This window comes from Carassius carassius, chromosome 42, assembly GCF_963082965.1.
Source record: "Carassius carassius chromosome 42, fCarCar2.1, whole genome shotgun sequence".
Taxonomy (NCBI): domain Eukaryota; kingdom Metazoa; phylum Chordata; class Actinopteri; order Cypriniformes; family Cyprinidae; genus Carassius; species Carassius carassius.
Genome location: NC_081796.1, coordinates 23,391,689 through 23,412,254, shown reverse-complemented (window position 1 = coordinate 23,412,254; position 20,566 = coordinate 23,391,689). Strand labels below are relative to the sequence as shown.

General features: G+C 35.5%; 1 protein-coding gene across 2 annotated transcripts; it reads left to right on the top strand.

The window, feature by feature from the left end:
• The first annotated feature begins 438 nt into the window (after window positions 1-438).
• LOC132124247 (nuclear receptor-binding protein 2-like) lies at window positions 439-20,173 on the top strand. Of its 2 annotated transcripts, none has more exons than XM_059535185.1 (18): window positions 439-968; window positions 11,985-12,107; window positions 12,680-12,781; window positions 13,191-13,280; window positions 13,398-13,438; window positions 13,538-13,632; window positions 13,871-13,924; window positions 16,005-16,091; window positions 16,191-16,246; window positions 16,353-16,448; window positions 17,246-17,378; window positions 17,953-18,055; window positions 18,431-18,481; window positions 18,558-18,693; window positions 18,773-18,826; window positions 19,037-19,100; window positions 19,251-19,306; window positions 19,497-20,173. In XM_059535185.1, exons 1-18 carry the CDS (start codon window positions 849-851, stop codon window positions 19,578-19,580), a joined length of 1,545 nt encoding a protein of 514 aa, XP_059391168.1. In that variant the 5' UTR covers window positions 439-848; the 3' UTR covers window positions 19,581-20,173. The 2 variants fall into 2 exon arrangements, with proteins under 2 accessions (XP_059391168.1, XP_059391169.1); XM_059535186.1 differs by having other exon boundaries at window positions 442-968; window positions 13,901-13,924.
• The last annotated feature ends 393 nt before the right edge of the window (window positions 20,174-20,566 follow it).

Here is a 20,566-nt window from a genome sequence, read left to right as displayed (position 1 = left end):
AAAAGTGTGAAACAACTGAAAATATGTCATATTCTAGGTTCTTCAAAGTGGCCATCTTTTTCTTTGATTACTGCTTTGCACACTCTTGGCATTCTCTTGATGAGCTTCAAGAGGTAGTCACCTGAAATGGTCTTCCAACAGTCTTGAAGGAGTTCCCCGAGAGATGCTTAGCACTTGTTGGCCCTTTTGCCTTCTGTCTGCGGTCCAGCTCACCCCTAAACCATCTCGATTGGGTTCAGGTCCGGTGACTGTGGAGGCCAGGTCATCTGGCGCAGCACCCCATCACTCTCCTTCTTGGTCAAATAGCCCTCGATGCCTTCAGTGTGACTCTAGTCTCTCATAGTCATGAAAATAAAGAAAACTCTTTGAATGAGAAGGTGTGTCCAAACTTTTGGTCTGTACTATATATATATAAATATATATATATATATAAATATATATAGATACAAATATATAAAATAGTGATTATATCTGACTCATTTTAAGAAGGACATTAGTAATGTATGTTGTAGTCGTGTTTTCTCCACTCATTACGGTAATCTGTGAGCCAACAGTTGCGCTCCGTGTTTGTCGTTTTAAAGCGGTAAACTGCTGAATGAGAGGACATTTTATTTTTAACAACTCTTATTCTACTTTGATTTTGAATATGGAAACCAGCTTGTAATTTCTTGTTGCATTGCATTGAAATTAAAAATGAACGAGGCGCTTAGGGAACGACCGACATCAGTTCTTCCTGACAGAAAATAAAGTCCCTGGACTGTAGCGCATTGATTATTGAGTCCGCGCGTCATTTCCACGGTGTTTTGAGCTGTTTCCTCGTTTGTGCGACGGTCATTCTGTGATATATAATGGCCATGTCAGTCTCGGAGAGAAACTCTGGATCTGAGGAGAAGGAAGAGGAGAGCGAGGATGAGAGTGAGATCGTGGAGGAGAGTCCGTGCGGTCGCTGGCAGAAGCGAAAAGAGCAGGTAACGATACCTGCTGCAGACACGACACTCGGTTTATCATCAGCCGTGTCTCAAACCCTCCCCAGCTGCCTAAATAATCAGCTCACGATCACAAATGTGCATGTTTTGGATGTGATACCCAGAAATGCTGCCTAGGTAACGTTAGACAGCTCAATGATGCTATAGGCAGGGCACTGTATGCTATGATGCCATGCTGTCTAGCCTAGTTAGGCAGCACGTACTGCTACCCAAAAACGCTGTCTATGTAGGTAGTGAGCCCATTATAAGGTTTAAAATGCCTCTTGTGCATTCACTTAGATCTGCAAGTAGGCAGCTTTCTTTAATGTTCAAAAATGCTACCAGTCCAGGTATAGTAAGCTCACTGTGCTCACAGCTCTTTTTGAGATACAGGAAGGCAACTTATCTCAAAATGATGGCCAAAAATGGTGGCTATTGAGTGGTAAGCTCTGTACTATAATGGCCAAAAATGCAGCTTGCTTATGTAGACAGCTGCTTAAGATGACCCCAAATGCTGTCTAGGTAGGCAGCTCACTGTGTAGGCAACTTGATGCCCTGATCTGCTTGTTATGGTGTAAAAGCTGTGTGTGTTGGCATGCAACTCAAGGGTATTTCATTCATCTGGCAAGGCTAACATGATTATTTAATAATTTTTGCGACATGGTCGTGGTTAGTAATCATTGTAGCCGTGGCTTAGATTTTAGAAAGAAAGTAATATTAAACTGTAAAGTGAAATTGTTTGTTAAATTTGTAGAATGTATGTACACAAATTAAATATTGTGTTAATTCATATTTTTTAATTGTTATATTGCATGAAGAATGAAATATAATGTAGGTTAAAATTATAATAATAATAACACGCAAACACAAACGAATTGGATGAGAAGTCTCATTGGTGTTCAGAATAAATTCAGTCTATTTGTCTCTTCAGACTTTAAAGTTCAGTGTCGATAAAAATAAGTTTATCACAAGCTTCCGCACATTCTCATCATGCATATTAACCCTCCCCAATGCCTTTTCCCCATTTATAAGCAAGTGGGTGAGTAAAGTGGTGATATGAACAGCCTGCTTCATGAAACCACATTTCACTTGTAATAGTAAAAATACTACTTTCTCTGAAAAGTGTCTCATTTTACTTGGCAAGACTTTGATGGTCTTGTCTTGACGGAAGTTTCTCCTCATAGTGAGCTTTTAGATGCATCAAATCTTTTTACCTGTTTGATTTCTTTAACTTTGAAAATGCAGATGCTGCTAAAAAAAAGCACATTTAAAGTAAGAGAAATTTCCCCTTTCTAAAAAAATGAAACAGGACTTCTCCTCCGGGCTCTCTTGGGAAGAGCTCTGCACACTAGATGAACTGTGTTTTGTTCAGTATAGCATCAAGAGATACCAAGAAATGATGACATACAGCTTGTTTAGTTATTAAATGATCATCCAACCATGAAAATGGAGCTCTGCACACACAGAAGTGCACATTTTCCATTGTGAAGATATTTTATACCAGTGATCTAAAGATCATCTGCTGTCATCAAGGATCACATTTCTGCATAGACAGACAGTTTAGACCCAGTTGGACTAGTTTGAAGCAAGAGGAGTGTGTCAGTGGCATTAAAACTCACTGACACACTAATGCAGCAGCACTTAGATGTTATACTGTCTGAGAGCACATTATACCATTTGCTTGAGTGATGCTTTATCATTATGTTGCTTGGCACAGTAATTGGCCATGACTGGATACTTAGCGGGAGGATGTCTGATTCTGTTAGCATTGATAGATTCTTCATGACATTATAGATGCAACGTATATCATATATGATGCCATACAGATGATTGTATAGTACTCAAACAGTGAAGCAGTATATACTCAAGCTAAAGGACAAAGAGTAGAAGAAACTCATTTTATTTATATTAATTTAATCATATTTGTATCTTATTTCATAACGATATTTCATTTGTATTGTTTTCTGCATAAATTCTTTTCAATGATTTCTGTGAATTAATTATTGAAAGGGCACAAGTTCATTTTTTAATAGTAGGAACTTCCTGCATTTATACTATTTGGCTACTACTGAAATCACAATTATTTAAATTTTTAGTTATAACTAATAACCCTACAGTGGGGCCTAAAAGTCCAATAGGTAAAGTACTAGTTTTCTTTCTTTTAATAACTATGATATTATCAGCAGAACAATTTTAAAGAAAAGATGAATTATAAAACTTATAAATTGATCAATCTTAACACCACATTTGCTGCTTTGATTAGGGACTAAATGTTTATTTTAAAGTTTAAAATGTTTTAAAACATATTAGCTTTAATTTTGAATTTAAATGGAAAAACATTCAGTGTGTTATTTGACGCACCCACCGCTAGCCTAGCTTAGCACAAAGACTGGATGTAAATGGATACTGGTAGCATAGTAATCCCAATAAGTGACAAAATAATGCAAACATTTTCCTATTTACATGTTGTGATCTGTATAGTCACAGCATTTTCAAATAACAAGGCTATATGAGACGGAGAGCATTTTTAATCGTATAAATACTGGGAACTATATTCTCACTAGGCGTAGGAGCACAGCTAACGTTACTTGGGCGGAGTGATTAGCGCAGCACACGAGACGCGCCGTGGTGAGGAGAAGAGAGTTCGCTCAGAGTTGGAGTAATAGAGACAGCAATTACTAGATAGTAGATTTATAGTGTACAATCATGGGTGTTCGCTGTATTGTAAAGAACTGCGACAATAAACAGTGGAGACCAGGTATTACTATGATGTTTCATAGAATTCCAACCACAAACGCTGACCTGATGAATCGATGGCTACTTGCTCTGGAAATAGATCCAAACACACCTGTAAACACCATCACAAAGTATTTCGTTTGCTTTGAACATTTTACTGTAGACGACTATTTTGAAAAAATGCAAGTTGCCACACGGACCATGAAACGTGTGCTAAAGGATACAGCCATCCCATCGATAATAAAGACAGGACAAATTGGACCACCTGTTGCTGCGGTAAGTGTTCCGTTATGTTTTGAGATGACTAACATAAGCCATACTGTAACAGTGCCATGCTAATGTAATATAACCTTAGTAGTGACACTATTACGTGAATAGGGGCTCCGTGTATCCCCTTTATTGTTATTATTGTGACACCCTGTATGCAATGGCTATACTACAATTTCATTGAACTATGAATGATCATTATAACAAAATCACTTACTTGGTGGACAGCTGACCATTAGGTTCACTCGGCATGGGGCGTTTCTTCCAGTTGATCTTGTCACAATGGGGAAAAAAAAGACAACTGCCGGGTGTATTAGGGCAGAGAAATCTTCCGTGGTAGAGACGCAAATATTTTGATTGTCATCAAGCCTTGACATTGATGGCTATACCCGGTCCCATTCATTACAACAAAGGCACTCGGTTTCTGTCGGCATAGGTTGTCATGTTCCACATTTACACCACCAGTCCGTGTTCGTTCTGATTCTCCCTTCGTCTTACAGCTTCCAAAGTTTGTAACTCCTCGTCTGTGTATTCTGGCTCAAAACTATATGGTTCTGGATCTTGGTTTGATACACAGTAAAATTCCTGTCTGCCAATTCCTCAAAGTAAGCCATGATCACGAGTCACGTCTAGCTAGTTAGTCACGTTTGTTTTGTTTACGGTCTCATGTGCTGTGCTAATCACTCCGCCCAAGTAACGTTAGCTGTGCTCCTACGCCTAGTGAGAATATAGTTCCCAGTATTTATACGATTAAAAATGCTCTCCGTCTCATATAGCCTTGTTATTTGTACACGCTGTGACTATACAGATCACAACATGTAAATAGGAAAATGTTTGCATTATTTTGTCACTTATTGGGATTACTATGCTACCAGTATCCATTTACATCCAGTCTTTGTGCTAAGCTAGGCTAGCGGTGGGTGCGTCAAATAACACTTACAGAACGCTCAGAAATAAAAAAGATATGTATGGACTTATCTAACTCTGGGGGATACTGTGAATAAGCTAAAGTCCCAAAAAGTCGGAGTGTTCCTTTAAAGATGCAGATGCAAATGTAGACAGTAAGTCTATATAAGTTATAACTGGAAATCATGAACTAGTATATTATTTTTTTCGAAGGGCAATGTAAAATTCATTCTCTAGCATTAAACCGGAAGTGGAGTTGCATATAAATGTAGTGAGGTCAAGATCAGTCAGAAAGGTGCGTGAGAGTGGATACTGTCACCAACACAAACCATGAGCTCCGATCCCACTGGAGCTGTCAGCTGAGCAAACAGCACTCTCGGCTTGTGTTAATTAAAGGAACAGCCCTCTATTTCCCATTCCCCACAAATGCTATTGAACATAGCAATTTAAACATCTCTCATCAGTATTCCCAGTAGTAAAATAAACCCAGAGAGTTTTCAAAGCTAACTGCTGAAATGCAAAGCACAATTACAAAAACGGCACAGTCTGCATTAGAACTCATCAGAGAGTAATTGTATTATTGTATGCTTTGACATGTAAACACCATAAGTAGCTATTTCTACCACTGAGAAATGATTTTTAAAGTATATTGGTCAGAAACTCATTCTGAAGTCATGGGTTGTTGAATTGGAAGAGCTTTTGCTCTTCCGAAGACAAAATGTGAATGAAACAGGACTTAAACATACTGGGAAAGCTTGAAAAGGTAATTGCAACTATATATATATATATATATATATATATATATATATATATATATATATATATATATATATATATATATATATATATATATATATATATATATATATATACACACACACACACACATACAGTGCCAACCCACTAACATTGGCACCCTTGATAAATGGGGCATGGGGTACCTTTTTTTTTTTTATCCCTTTTTACACCAAACGCAGAAAAAAAGTTCCAGTTATGTCTGACAACTGAATATGCTGGAGTTTGTTTTTGGATGAGTGAAGAGGATTTTTCTGGAAACCTTCCCGAACAACATGTGGTGATGTGGTTGTTCGGGCTGTTTGATTTTTTTTTTTTTTAATGCTTTCTGACTCCAAGATTCTCCAGCTTTGGCCATTCAAACTCGCCTCTTTACTCTTACGATATAGACACACGTCCTCTTCCAGGCAGATTTATAATATTTTTAGTTGATTGGAACTTCTTAATTATTGCCCTGATGTTGGAAATGGGGATTTTGAATACAGCCACTTTCTATTATGTAAAGCTCAACAATCTTGTTTTGCACATCAGAACTATATTGTTTTAGTCTTTGTTATGGATTATTGAGGGAATTTGGCCTTTGTGTCCTTCTATTTATAATCCTGTGCAACAGGAAGTCATGGGTGGAGAATTTCATGCTCCTAGTCACCCTGGTGTGCTTAAAAAAAATGTGAATATGAACGGAAATATACTTCAGAGAATTTTTACTCACAAGAATTTCTAGGGGTGGCAATAATTGTGGCCAACATGAATTGGAGACAAAACGTTTATTTCATAATATGAGTTCCCCCCCCCCCCCAATTTCAGTTGTTTTACTTCAGTGATAGGTTAGAATTTTGTGAATTTTTTGAATGAATTATCAAAAAGATAAACGATGAAGATTTATTTTCACAGCCGCCTTCGCTCATATGTGACCCTGGACAACAAAACCAGTCATAAGGGTCAGTTCTTTTTAATTAAGAATTTTACATCATCCAAAAAGCTTTCCATAGATGTATGATTTGTTAGGATCTGACAGTATTTGGCTGAGATACAACTATTTGAATATCTGGAATGCGAGGGTGTAAAAAAAATCTAAATATTGATAAAATTGCCTTTAAAGTTGTCCAGATGAAATCCTTAGCAATGCATATTACTAATGATAATACATTTTGATATATTTACTGTAGGAAATTTTCTTACTTAATATACTAATGATATTTGGCATAAAAGAAAAATCGATCATTTTGACCCATGCAGTTTATTTTTGGCTATTGCTACAAGTAAACCTGTTCTGCTTATGACTGGTTTTGTGGTTTATATATAGTTTATACATAGCTATTAAAAAAGTAATAATTGTAAAATATAAACTCAAAATTGTGAGTTAAAATGTTAGAATTGTGATATAATATGTTGCAATTACCATGTTATTTTATTTTTATCTTGGGCTGATAGCAAGCTTTCATACATCAATACTAAGAATAAATATTTCAGTTACAGTTAGTTTTGCATTATGAAAGCTGACTGTCATTGTTTGCCTACACTGATGTCTGTTGAGGATATGTTTGGATTTTTGCGGCCTGCCGCAGGAATTGTTTCCATTGTTTGAGTTCCTCCAGGGAAGTGGAGGAAATACAATGTCACAAACATGTTTACAGTGTCTTAAATTAATCTGCCATCTTAATACTAAAGCATATGATCAAATATGAATAGGTTTTTGTTTCAGTAGTACGTCATGACCTTTTTTCATTTCCCACTGGTATTTATTTATTTTATTATACTTATTCTCTTGTAACCTCATACAAACTCATTTACCTGGAAATCTCAATCTTTCCATCCAAAAGGATCTCTTTACTTTACTGTAACCCCCAATAAACCAACAGTTTATACAAATAACAGCTTGTTTTCTCTTTTTCACATGTTTGGTTAGGTAATGCATTGGGTAGTGAATAATCTCTTTACAGAGCTTTTTTTTTTTTGTTGCCAGGACTTACAGTATTAATGCTCCTTTCAAGAATGATGCAGCTGCAGATGCCTTTAATGACTGTTGGATTGGCTTCCCGTCAGTGTAATTATTGATTCTTGGTTTTGGCCACAGCATGCTCTCAGTTGGCTGTGATGGACTTCCTAACACCTCAGCCTGACTTCATTTACCTTTTTAAATTCAGTTTTCAGATGTTTGGAAAGATCTTTCTTTCCTAGAAAGTGTTGCACTGAATTCTATGACGAAAAATTTGGATTTCATGTTACAGATCTTTCCGACGGTTTTGAGAAATCAGTAAATCAATGATTAAATCAATGAATTAAATGAATCAGTTGATCATGATGAAGGATATATTGATAATGGAGACTAAAATTTGATAATAAAGATTGAACAAAAACGTAAAAATTGAAAATGCAATGTTCAGCCTAGTGATTAATAACATAAAAACAATGATAAAATTGCAAAAACATTTTTTTACATTATTAAATTATTAAAATTTAATTTTTAGAACATGACTTAAAAGTACATTTTCAATTTGTATATTGATTTTTCTATTCAATTTCAATACCTAGCATCTGGTTTCAATAAAGTATTTTTTTTTTTTTTGCAAATATTTGTTATTTGAATCTTTTATGATGGCGATAACTCTCACAGTTTGATTAATCAATGCTTGATTTGTTGATGATCTAGCTCAGAAAGTTACCCTAGTCCCTCATTCTTGCGTACTGTCCAGAAATACAGCATTAAGAAAAGCACCAACTGAAGATTTGGCAGTATATTTGAATATAAGCTTTATGATAATCTCATTATTTTACGTGGTAATGCACTCAATGCTTTTAGTTTGTTTGTCTGAAGAGAATACCCTAAAACTCCCTCAGATAAGATAGCAGGAGTCAGTCGGTAGTTGATTTTTATTGAATTCTTCGTAGTGTTTAAGGCAGTAATACTGCATTACTGTTTCTCTAATGAGGTTAAAGGAGACTAGTAAATATTTCATGCGAGTTCTGTCAGATAGTGGCCTTCTAGCTTTGAATGCAGACACATCGACCTTTGAGTCTTACATAAATAACGTCTACAATGAAATCTGTTCAGTTTACCTTGTTTTACACTCTCACTAGACTGTGATATTGACTATTTTCAGTTTGCTTTCTCATTTAAAAATAGTTTGTGTGTGAATAGAGTAGTTTTAGTGTCCATTTTTACATAAATGTATGTTTTTTTAAATCTTTTTACGTCTAATCTTTGCTGTTTTACAGCATATCTCACACTGGTGCATTTCATTTTTGTGCATTTAACTAGAGACTCATTATTAGAGGATGCTGATGTACCTGTGCATGTTTTAGGTGCAATCACAGTCCAAATGTACTTTCAACACATTTCCAATCAGAAAAAATAAATGCATGCAAGGCATGCCTCAGGGTTTGCAAGACTATTTCTAAAGCAGCTTTTTCTTAATTCAGAACAATTCCTCCATTGCTTCAAAAACTCTTTTTATCACATTGCTGGTCAACAGAGGCTGGTAAATTACAGAGGTGTTTTGAATGTTACTACTGTACTGTTAGTTATAAGTGTACAGTTTAATTTAATTTATCATTTTATGATTCTATGAACAAGAACCATTGTAATTTTGGAATCATTTAATTTTATATTTCAGTAAATGTATATACCATAAAAAGGAAATGATGCACATATGTGTCATTTTCCCCCGGGTCGGTGGCCAGTTGGTCTGTGATTAGGTTCAAATCAAGCCACACATGATCCTGATTTAACCCAGACTAACCTCCTGGGTTCATCTGTTGAGAGCGGGACAGACCCAGTTGGAGCTCAGTGTCTGGATGTAGAGGTCAGCGTAAGGACACTGTCCCTCATCCACAGGATCTTTCAGCTTTTCAAACACACACACACACACACACACACACACACACACACGTACACCAGACGTGACCCTGATGAAAAGTGGGCTGCATAACCGAAGCTGTGAATGTGAGATTACACTGAGCTATTTTTAACCTCAACCATCTGTGAATTCTGAAGCTGAAAATTAAAGGTAAAATGCATGTTTGCAACAGCGACAGAAAAAGTACATAAAGAAATATTCTTACCTTAATGATACATGTCGAAGTGTGCAATTATGTAAAAAATAATGTCATTTTAGATTTGACTGCTGTACAAGTTATGTTTTGTTTAGTGTTTTGCAGACTGGAGTTTGTAGCCTATTACATTTATTTAAATGTGTTTGGCCTTTAAGATTTGTTTTGTCAAAGTTTCTATAAATCCTCTATTGTTGCATTCCAACTTGCATTAAACCCACCATGGCCCCTGTGACCTCTTAACCTCTGAGATGAAACCCTGTTGTCGGCAATGAAAACAAAACCAAAGGATTGTGGGTAATCCATACAAATCAGTGCTCAGACTGGCAGTTAGTACTGTACTTCTTTCATGGGGTTTTAAAATCAGCCCAAAAAGCCTTTAAAGTTCAACAGACATGACAAAACAGCTCTTTGAGCTACAAAACCTGCATTTACTTTTTAAGACACATGGAGATTAATGTATTTGAAATGAAGTTTCAAGTATTTTAAGAACTACATATTTGTAATGTGACTGGAGCTTGCATTATATAGAGAAAGATAATTTGTTTATATAAATTTTATGTATCTATTTTATTTTTTTCAAGTATTTATATATAACTTAATATAACATTTATATTTTAATTTAACAATTTAATTAGAATTATTATCATAAGTTCAGAACCAGTTATTTCAGAGTTGCATAAAATGGTAGATATCATAAACATGATTATTTTATTTCGCTTTATTTTTGTTCTGAAGGTTGGACGTTGAACTCGTTGATTAATTGATCAATTGAAGTTGAAAAAAAGTTGCAGTAGGCCAGTATTAGTTTTTTCCCCCTCCTAATAGATTTAGACAGAATCTGCCTTTTGTTTCCAGGACTTTATTTCTGGTTCCAAAAGGTTAAACTCACAACATACTGGTTACCACCCTCAGAAAGCTACGGGAAAAGCACTTCTGTAGCCTTATTTATTTTTTGAGCGTGATATATATATCTCGTGGTCTTTTGACTAGAGCTGGGCTGGATTCCCAGCTGATGACTCAATGGCTGTAGTGTGTCTGAATTCTGCAGTTCCTCCACAACTATAATCACATTATTGACCAAAGCATATGAAGCTGAGATGGACATATTATGGTCTGTTAAAATACCCAGCAGTTCTACCATATGGATGCAATAGACACTTTTGATCTGATATCTCCTTTTATGGTCATCACTTTTGATCCATATCTCTAGAGACAGCTAGGCTCAGCCTGCCAATCAGAAACATGTGTATCGTAAAGCACTTAATATACGTGACCATATATCATTATAAATGGCAAAAACAGTGCTGCTTAATACATGTATGGAAACCAACTCATTTGTGCATTGTTGAAAGCTTAGCTACAAATGCATGTATTAGTTGTACAAGTACAGACACTTGCTCACATGCACAGGCAGAGATGACGGGTGAGACATGCATGACTCAGCAAAGACATGTGCTCCTTCCTTCGATTTGCTGTCTCTCTCTTTTTTTTGCACTATTCCTCTCTCAGGATGATGCACTCTGTGTCTCTCTGGCTTCATGTCTAATCTCTCTCTCATCTCTCTCTCTCTCTCTCTCTCTCTCTCTCAGGCTCTAATCCAGATCCCAATTCAGCATACTCCTGAAAAACACAAAAGATGGCTTTGAATTCAGAATTCAGATAAATTATATTTTCAAAGTTTGATTTGAAGAGGTTAATAAAAATAAAAAAGGATATCCAAACAAATAGTCAACAAATGTGGGTTTTTAATGGTTGATGCTGATTCATATAATGTGATCGTTTAATTTAATGAAATGCATTTACAAATAAGTTGTTAGCAAAAAATTGATGAAAAATACAATATACATATTAAAATATATATTAAAAACATAAATTAATTGTATAAAATATAAAATACATTATTAAAGCCATTTACATAATTTTGACTCAATGTTATATATATATATATATATATATATATATATATAAACTGATTATTTAATTATTAATAAAGGATTAATCTTGAAATGAGACTAGACAAAATGCTTTATTAGTCTGTCTGATTAATATATATCACTTCCACTACAATCAATGTAGCTGAGAGTATTTTAAATACTTGTCACATTTAAATTCAGCAGTTCATAAATTCCAGTACTCATAAGAGCATATTATTTTTTAGATTACTTGAGATTAATTGGTATAATTTTATGGTCACTTGAGAAATATTAGAAAAGTAATGGCTCGTAAATGTTAAAAGTGATTCTTTGTCTCCCCCTGCAGGTGAGTCAGGGGAATGTTTCTGGCGTGGAGAGAGCCTCTCTGGCCATGGACACTGAAGAGGGTGTTGAGGTGGTCTGGAACGAGGTTCTCTTCCAGGACAAGAAGGTCTTCAAGACAGTGGAGGTGAGAGCTCAAACCATTTCTGTTTACACCACCATTCACATGTTGTAATGTTTTTAAAAGAAGTCTCTCGACTCTCTCTATGTTGTTCACCAAGGCTGCGTTTATTTGATCTAAATATAGCAAAATAGGAATAATTTGTTATTGCAATTTGAAATAGCTATTTAAATAATAAAATATATTTTAAAATATCATGTATTCCTGTGATGCAAAGCTGAATTGTCAGCATCATTACTCCAGTCTTCAGTGTCACGTGATCCTTCAAAAATCATTCTAATATGCTGATATATTATCCATGTTGGAAACCATGTTGGTTATGCTGCTAAACATTTTTTTTAAATGTTTAAAGATTCTTTGATGAATAGAAAGTTTAAAAGAACAGCATTTATTTGAAATAAGATTTTTTTGTAAAATTATATATGTCCTTACTGTCACTTTTGATAAATTTAGTGCATCCTTCGTAATCAATTTCTTAAAGAAAAATTGTACTGACCCCAGACTTCTGAACAGTAGTGTATGTGATTTTGCTTTCTGCTATTGGATTTTGCTTATTTGTATCTGTTGTATTTGTGTAGGACAAAATAAAGGAGATGTTTGACAACCTGATGCAGGTGGATCATCCAAACATCGTCAAATTTCACAAATATTGGCTGGATATCGGAGACAATCATGCTCGGGTAACACACACACAGACACACTGCTCTCAGTGACTCTTGTGACAGTGTCTCTAAGGGTGAATTGTGTCATTTTTTTCAATCATTATTTGTGTAGTTTGGTGCTGTGGCACAGAAATGACATGACTTACATCACTTGTAATTACATCAGTTACTTCACTTTTATATGCACAAAGACCAGTATGTAACTTAAAAGACCTTAATATTGAGTAAAAAAAAAAAAAAAATCTGTAAAATCAGTGGTGAGAGCATTGCTGAAGTCTCAAGCTTGATTAACAAAACAGAATCTGAACAGAAAAATCAGGTCTGGCTACATAAGTTTATATGGGAATATAATATATTTTTTTCTAAAATAACTTCGTATTTTGGTATAAAGCTATTGGAATAGCTTTTCTTGTTATATCCCTCACAGGTTGTGTTCATCACAGAGTACATGTCGTCTGGCAGCTTGAAACAGTTCCTTAAAAAGACCAAGAAAAACCACAAGAGCATGAATGTCAAGGTCAGGCTTTCATAAACATTTTTAGTCCCAGACTGATGTCTAAATATATGATGTCCATGATTATTATTGTGGAGTGCGGTGATTTTTGTGTTCATGTAATACATTACTGTATTTCAGGCCTGGAAACGCTGGTGTACGCAGATCCTCTCTGCCCTCAGGTGACACACTCCTTCACTTGTGTGTGTGTGTGTGTGAGCTTGTGTTGAAGGTTGTGTGTGTGATTTGTTAACAAGCATGCAACTTCTTCCACTCATCAGTTACCTGCACTCCTGTGACCCGCCCATAATTCACGGCAACCTCACCTGTGACACCATCTTCATTCAGCACAACGGCCTCATTAAAATTGGATCAGGTATATTTTCCCCTGCATTTTAAGCCTTTTTATTTCTCCTTCAAGTGAAATAACTGGGTTTTAGTCTCATTTTTGACTGAGAAAGCTATTTATGCACATTTTTTGTTTAAAAGAATTATGAAAAAAAGGTTTGTGCAAACATTTAGATCCATTTAAAAACAAATGTTTCTTGACTAAAAGTTAAATCAGTATTTATGGAGCACGAATGAAGGTAATGAAATATAATCATCATCTATAGTGTTCTTTCGATTCTGTTTTTTCTCTGTAGTTTGGCATCGGCTCTTTGTGAATGGTAAGAGCATTTTAACTCCTCACTCAATACGCAATTTATAGAAAGCAAAAGGCCTTTTTGTGTCATTTTAGTAACATCCACCTTCAAGGCCTAGTTCACGTCTTTTCTGTAAAATCTTTAATGATCTGTAAACTTGAGAGTAGCTTTTATATTGTAAGTAAGAGCATTTTAACACCTCCCTCAATATGCAATATGTACAAATTAACCATCAAATCTACACTGATAAAAACTTTATATGCAACTGTATATTCAGTCGAAAAAAAGTCTGAAAAACTTTTTAAACTGAGCATATTTGATGCATCAGGCTTTTATTGCTCATGTAGTATAACATGCAAGAGAATAAAAGATCATACTTAAGGTGGAGAAAACACATTTTATTTACAGGCTCAAACTGAGCAATTGTAGGCAATCATTCATATATATATGGTCCAAAAATGTATTTTATATGGTCCAAAAAGAAATTTGAATAGCTTGTAAAGTAATGAGATCTTTCTAACAGTATAGCAGTATAGCCATAGACTGTATAAAAACATAGACGTAGTGTCCTTGATGTTCTGAAGAGCGTTTTTTAAACATAGACATGTTTTTGAAGCTCAAAGTGGGCGGAGCCGGCCGTCACCCCTCCCAGATCGTCGAAAATGGGCAAAAAGGCTGGAGCTGGTTGCTAAAGCCACGCCCACATAGCGCAACAGCACTGTCAGCAGCGGAATTTCACCTGTCACTCAAGTGGCCACTCCCTTAATTTAGCAGAACTTTAAGGCTTAATATAATTTACCGCATTTTTCGGACTATAAGTCACACCTGAGTATAAGTCGCATCAGTCCAAAAATATGTCATGATGAGAAAAAAAAAAAAAAAAACATATATAAGTCGCACTGGACTATAAGTCGCATTTATTTAGAACCAAGAACCAAGAGAAAACACTACCGTCTACAGCCGCAAGAAGGCGCTCTATGCTGCTCAGGGGTAGGCTACAGGAGAACTGAGCAGCATAGAGCGCCCTCTCGCTGCTGGAGACGGTAATGCTTTCTGTTAGTTCATTTCTCTTGGTTCATGTCAAATTAATTTTGTTAAATAAGTCGCACCTGACTATAAGTCACAGGACCAGCCAAACTATGAAAAAAAGTGCGACTTATAGTCCGGTAAATGGATGAGTTATTAATATTACAGTTTAAGTCACTTCCATATTGGCTTTACAAGAGAGAGAGAGAGAGAGAGAGAGAGAGAGCGGGAGGCTGCCGCTTGAGTATATCAGACTTATTAATACAAATTTTAATATATTATCTCCCAATAATATGTCTTACTTAGATTATATTTTAATGCTTAGTTTTGTGATCAAAATCACTGTATTTTCGGTCCCACTTTATATTAGGTGGCCTTAACTACTATGTACATACATAAAAAAATAAATACAATGTACTTATTGTGTTCATATTGTATTGTAAAACACTTTTGCTGCTATTGAGGTGGGATACTGGTAAGGTTAGGGAGAGGGTTGGAGGTATGGGTAAGTTTAAGGGTGGGTTAAGGTGTAAGGTATGGGTCAACAGTGTAATTATAAATGTAATTACAGAAATTAAATACAGATGTAATTACATGTAGTTTTTAAAAAATATATAAGTACAATGTAAAAACATGTATGTACACAATAAGTGCATTGTACTAAATTATTAATTAAAATATAAGTACATAGTAGTTAAGGCCACTTAATATAAAGTGGGTCCGTATTTTCATTATGGGGCAAAACATAATGCAACACAATAAAATAACGATTGAGAGATCAAGTGAAGCTAAGGTGCTTTAGTGACAGTTTTTAAAAAAAATATTATTAACAATATAAAAAACATTTTTAGATTTTAGATTAAAGACGTAGGTGGATGTTATTAAAATGGTACAAAATAGGCCTTTTACTTAAATAAAAAAGACGACAAAAGGCATATAGTAGACTGTACATTTGTACATCAAATATGATACATAAGGGCATTATAGGGTTAAATTTAATATAGTTTGTTAGTGAAACCACATTTTCCAAATCGCATGAAAGAAATGTTTTTAATGAGACTCGTCTGCTCTTGCTCAGTGTTCCCAGAAGGTGGTGTCCAAGGTAAACTACACCAACACCGAGATGATAAGAGGAACCTGCACTTCTTCAGTCCAGAGTATGGCTGTGAGTGTGCCAACTTCTTCACTAGGATTTCTACTGGATATTTGTGTAGACCGGACATATTTTTTGGTTTATATATTTTACATTTGCTTTTTTTCATAGCAAGTGAAGATGACTATGCTATTGACATCTTCTCTTTTGGGATTTGTGCTTTGGAGGTGAGATACCAACAAAGCATGACCTAGCAGTGTTATTACATACAGCTCTTTACTGAACTGATACGTGACAAGTCCCTCATGAAGTAATATTTTAAAATTGCTTCAGATGGCCGTGTTGGAGATCCAGGCAAATGGAGATTCAGTTGTGTCCAAAGAGGCAATAACCAATGCGGGCCAATCATTGGAAGACCCGCTTATGAGGGTTTGTGTGCACAGTTGGGTTTAATGGACATGATAAAAGCTTGTCTAAATGTAATCAAACTTATGATTTTTTCTTAGGAGATGATAAAATGGGTCAAAAAACAACAATACAGACTTACATTTTGTCACATCTAGTTGCTCATATTTTCTTCAGGAAATACAAACATTTGTGCTTACGATGCAGTTGTTTTTATTGGGTTCAAATGAAAATGTCTGCAACCTGAAAATTGTATGAAAGAACTACATTTTTAAGAAAGTTTGACCAATTCTGATCATCTGCTCTTACCCAATGTTTCCAGAAGGGGTCGTCCGGGGGAAATGTTCTTTAGAAAATGTAAACAATTTATTCTTTTAGATTAAACCTGAATTTTCCTGTTACTGATTTAGCAGGGTTATTACCATTAACTGAAACTAAAACATAAACCAAAATTTCCATTATTTAAAATAAGCATAAACTGAAGTAAAATAAAATATAAAAAACGTAAACTTTTAATATTTCTGCTACAGTTGCCAACTTTATACCTAAAAAAGTTTATTAAAAACAAAACTCAAAATAAAAAAAAAAATGGTTTAAAACCTTTTTCACTAAGAAAGTGCTGGTAAATTTCCCAAACAGTTACAAAGAAACACGTTTAATTAAACACGAAATCTTGAAGTACAAAAACTGAAATAGTATTTTTACTCCAGCAATCTTTTTTGATTTACAACTTTGGAAAATAATTTTTTTTTTACACTGAATATCAATGACACTAAAATAACGGTGTTCCTGACTCTTCCTTGCTCTTTGATGTTTAACAGGAGTTCACCCAGATGTGCGTGCGTCACAGTCCCAGACTCCGGCCGACGGCACATGACCTGCTGTTTCACCGCGTGCTGTTTGAAGTGCACTCACTGAAGCTGCTCGCAGCACACTGCCTCATCAATAACCAGTGTAAGCATGCTTCAAAATAATAAAAATAAAAGAATGTGTTGATTTTATTATGTAGCCGCTCCAGAAAAAACATATAACTTTCCTCCTTCTCTCTCACTTTATCAGTCTCTGTTTCATGTTTTTGTGTGTTTCTGCTCCCCATGTGCTCCGTGACCCAGTTTCTGTTTCCCGTTGATTGTGTTAATTTGATTCCAGGTGTATCTCGTTTTCCCCTGATTATAATGTGTTTAAAAGCCCCAGTCCATTCAGTCAGTGTTTGTCAGTTTAAATGTCCATCCATGTGTTCCTTTGTCTCCTATGTTCCCCGTGTGTTTGGATTATTAAAGACCGTGATATTGAAGAACTACTTGTACATTGATTGCCTAGTGAATTGTGACACACTTATAGTGATTGACCAATCACAATCAAGTATTTTGAGCCATTAAATAATGATACATTTATTTCAGATAGTTTTCTTGTGAAGGATTACCTAAATGGTACATAATAAGATTTATGGGATTTTAGGTAAAATGGATTATTATTATTATTACTTAATTAATACAATTTAGCTTTTACATGTTATCTGGGTTTAAAGACATGCACACAGAGAACTGTGTGGAGGAGAAGACCAAATCATTTGACCCAAATGGAGTCATGGCAGAGATTATTCACAAAGACCGTCCTTGTGTTCAGCTCAAGTAAGTCTCTAAAACTGTTCAAAAGTTTGGCATCAGTAAGACTGTATTAGTTTTAGATTATTATTATTATTTTTTAAGCAAGAACACATTAAATGATCAAAAGTGAGAGTAAATGCATTTATAATGTTACAAAAGATTTCTATTTAAAATAAATGTTATTGTACATTTATTTTAATATATTATACATTTAAATACATTTTATTCATCAAATAATCCTGAAAAAATGTTTCATGGTTTCCGCAAAAAATACTGAGCAGCAAATCAGGATCGTGTGACAGCTGAAGACTGGAGTAATGATGCTGAAAAAGATATGTAATAAGATCCAATGATGCATGTTTTGATAAATAATTTGGTTTGCTCTCTACCGTCCTGCAGGTATTCTCACGTTTCTCCTCTAGAGCTGGACAAGTTTCTGGAGGATGTGAAGTAAGTGTTGCCAGATGAAAGCAATAAGTGTTAAAAAGTAGGTTTATAATGTGCACATGTGCATCTTACCGCTCAGGAATGGCATTTACCCGCTGATGAATTTTGCGTCCACTCGACCCTATCCTGTGCCTCGCGCCCTCTCCATGTACCAAGAACATGTGGAGACGGCGAAGACCCCCACACCCGAGCCACAAGAGCCTGAGACCAGGAAGGTGTGTGTTCTCATCAAAATACACTTACAATAGTTCAGTCAGGTATTTCTTATTTAATCTTAAGTTGTCATTGTTTTAGGTGGTACAGATGCACTGTAACCTGGAGTCGAATGAAGACACTACTAAAACCCATGTGAGTGTGTCAGTTTAGCATACGTGCTGTTATGCTGAAAGATTCACCTTAGAATGGGATTGTGTGGAATTCTCTCTGGTTCTTTGCATCCTCGTCTACATTGTTTTGATCGTTATTAATGATAATGCAGACTGTTATACTCCTGTTAAGGAGTACTTATGATAACATCTATTGAATCAGTGGCTAATGAACTGATATGTGTTTCTACAGCTCACTCTATTCTTGAAACTCGATGATAAACTCCATCGGCAGCTCAGCTGTGATATTATGCCAAGTGAGTGTAACTATTTATTTATTTTTTTAATAGTCACTTTATCATCTCTTCACCACATAAGTGCAATAAAAGTTAATGTCACCCAGCAATGCAGTAGTGACAGTTTAAAAAAATGAATGCTCACAGTATTTATGTATGTGGTCATTTCAGATGACAGTTCCAGAGATTTGGTCAATGAACTTATCCATTATTCCTTCATCAGTGAGGTAAGACTAAAATACACTCTGATTCACTCTACATACTGCAAATGTTCTACTTTCACTATGTTCATCAGTATCATTTCTCGCATGTGACATGAAAAAAAAAAAAGCTTAAATACAGCAGCTACAGCTTAACGTTCACGTCTTCAACTTCTTGTCCTGTGCCCATGCTTTGCCTTCAAATTTGCCTTCACAGGTGGATGGTGACAAGATCGTGGCATTCCTGGAGGATGCTTTGAACCGACACCGTGGTTCTGCTAGTGCCATAACAACCATATGAATGACAATGGTCTGTTGCCATTGCGATGGACATGTGGAACCTGAGAGGGAGGCCCGCCAACATACAGTAACTAGGACAATGGAAACAAACGATCCAGTTTGTCAGTTAGAATGGATAGCTGAAATTGGAACTGTGGTCAAATTAAGATGACAGAACATGGCATACTGGTTTTTATGACAACGTGTGATTTGACCAGGTTAGGGGGATCCAAGAATGCCCATCTAAGATGATTGTGCTAACCTCCCCGAGTCTCCATCCAGCACTTCTAGGTGCCACTGTAGGAAGCGTCCTTCCCACAATCCCACGGGATCCTTAAGGGCAGTTCGGCATCTCTTGAAGAGAGTTGTACAGTATGTGGTGTAGAAGGTGTCTGCTGTGGAGAGCTCAGTAGATGAAAGCTAATTTGTTAATGTTCAATATTGCCATTTTTCTTCATTTTGTGTCTTAAACCCAGTTCTATGGAAAAACTAGGCCAGAAACATATTCCACACAAGTATGCCAACACATTGCAAGTGCACGTGCGTTTTTGTGTTACTGTGGCATTAACAAAACAGAGTACTCAAGAGGGGGTGATACAGTTGCTATATATATATATTAGTGATGCACCGAAATGAAAATTCTTGGCCGAAACCGAAAACCGAAAAAGAGAAAACAAAGGCCGAAAACCGAAACCGAAACACCGAAAGAAATTATGCCAATTATTCCATTGCATTTATTGCTATGACCATGTACTAACTTTACTAAAATTAAGACATTGCAATTGCATAAATTAATATTAAAGTTTCAAAGATAATTACAATTACATAAATTATAAAAAACATAAAAATACATAATTACAAATTATGCAATATTTATTAAGCACATTGCAACAATGCACAGTATAAAATAAAATTCAAACTAAAAATGTATCCCACTCATGTGAATATTAAATAATAATGTACAGGCCTACTGGCCTGCAGAAAGGTTTTAAAATGAACTGTTCTCTC

Bases quoted from the DNA above. Each gene is read 5' to 3' on its own strand.
- LOC132124247 (XM_059535185.1), top strand. From the start codon at position 849: ATGGCCATGTCAGTCTCGGAGAGAAACTCTGGATCTGAGGAGAAGGAA. The intron at 18,827-19,036 runs GTGAGTGTGTCA...GTGTTTCTACAG, and splicing joins AAGACACTACTAAAACCCAT to CTCACTCTATTCTTGAAACT. The intron at 19,101-19,250 runs GTGAGTGTAACT...TGGTCATTTCAG, and splicing joins CAGCTGTGATATTATGCCAA to ATGACAGTTCCAGAGATTTG.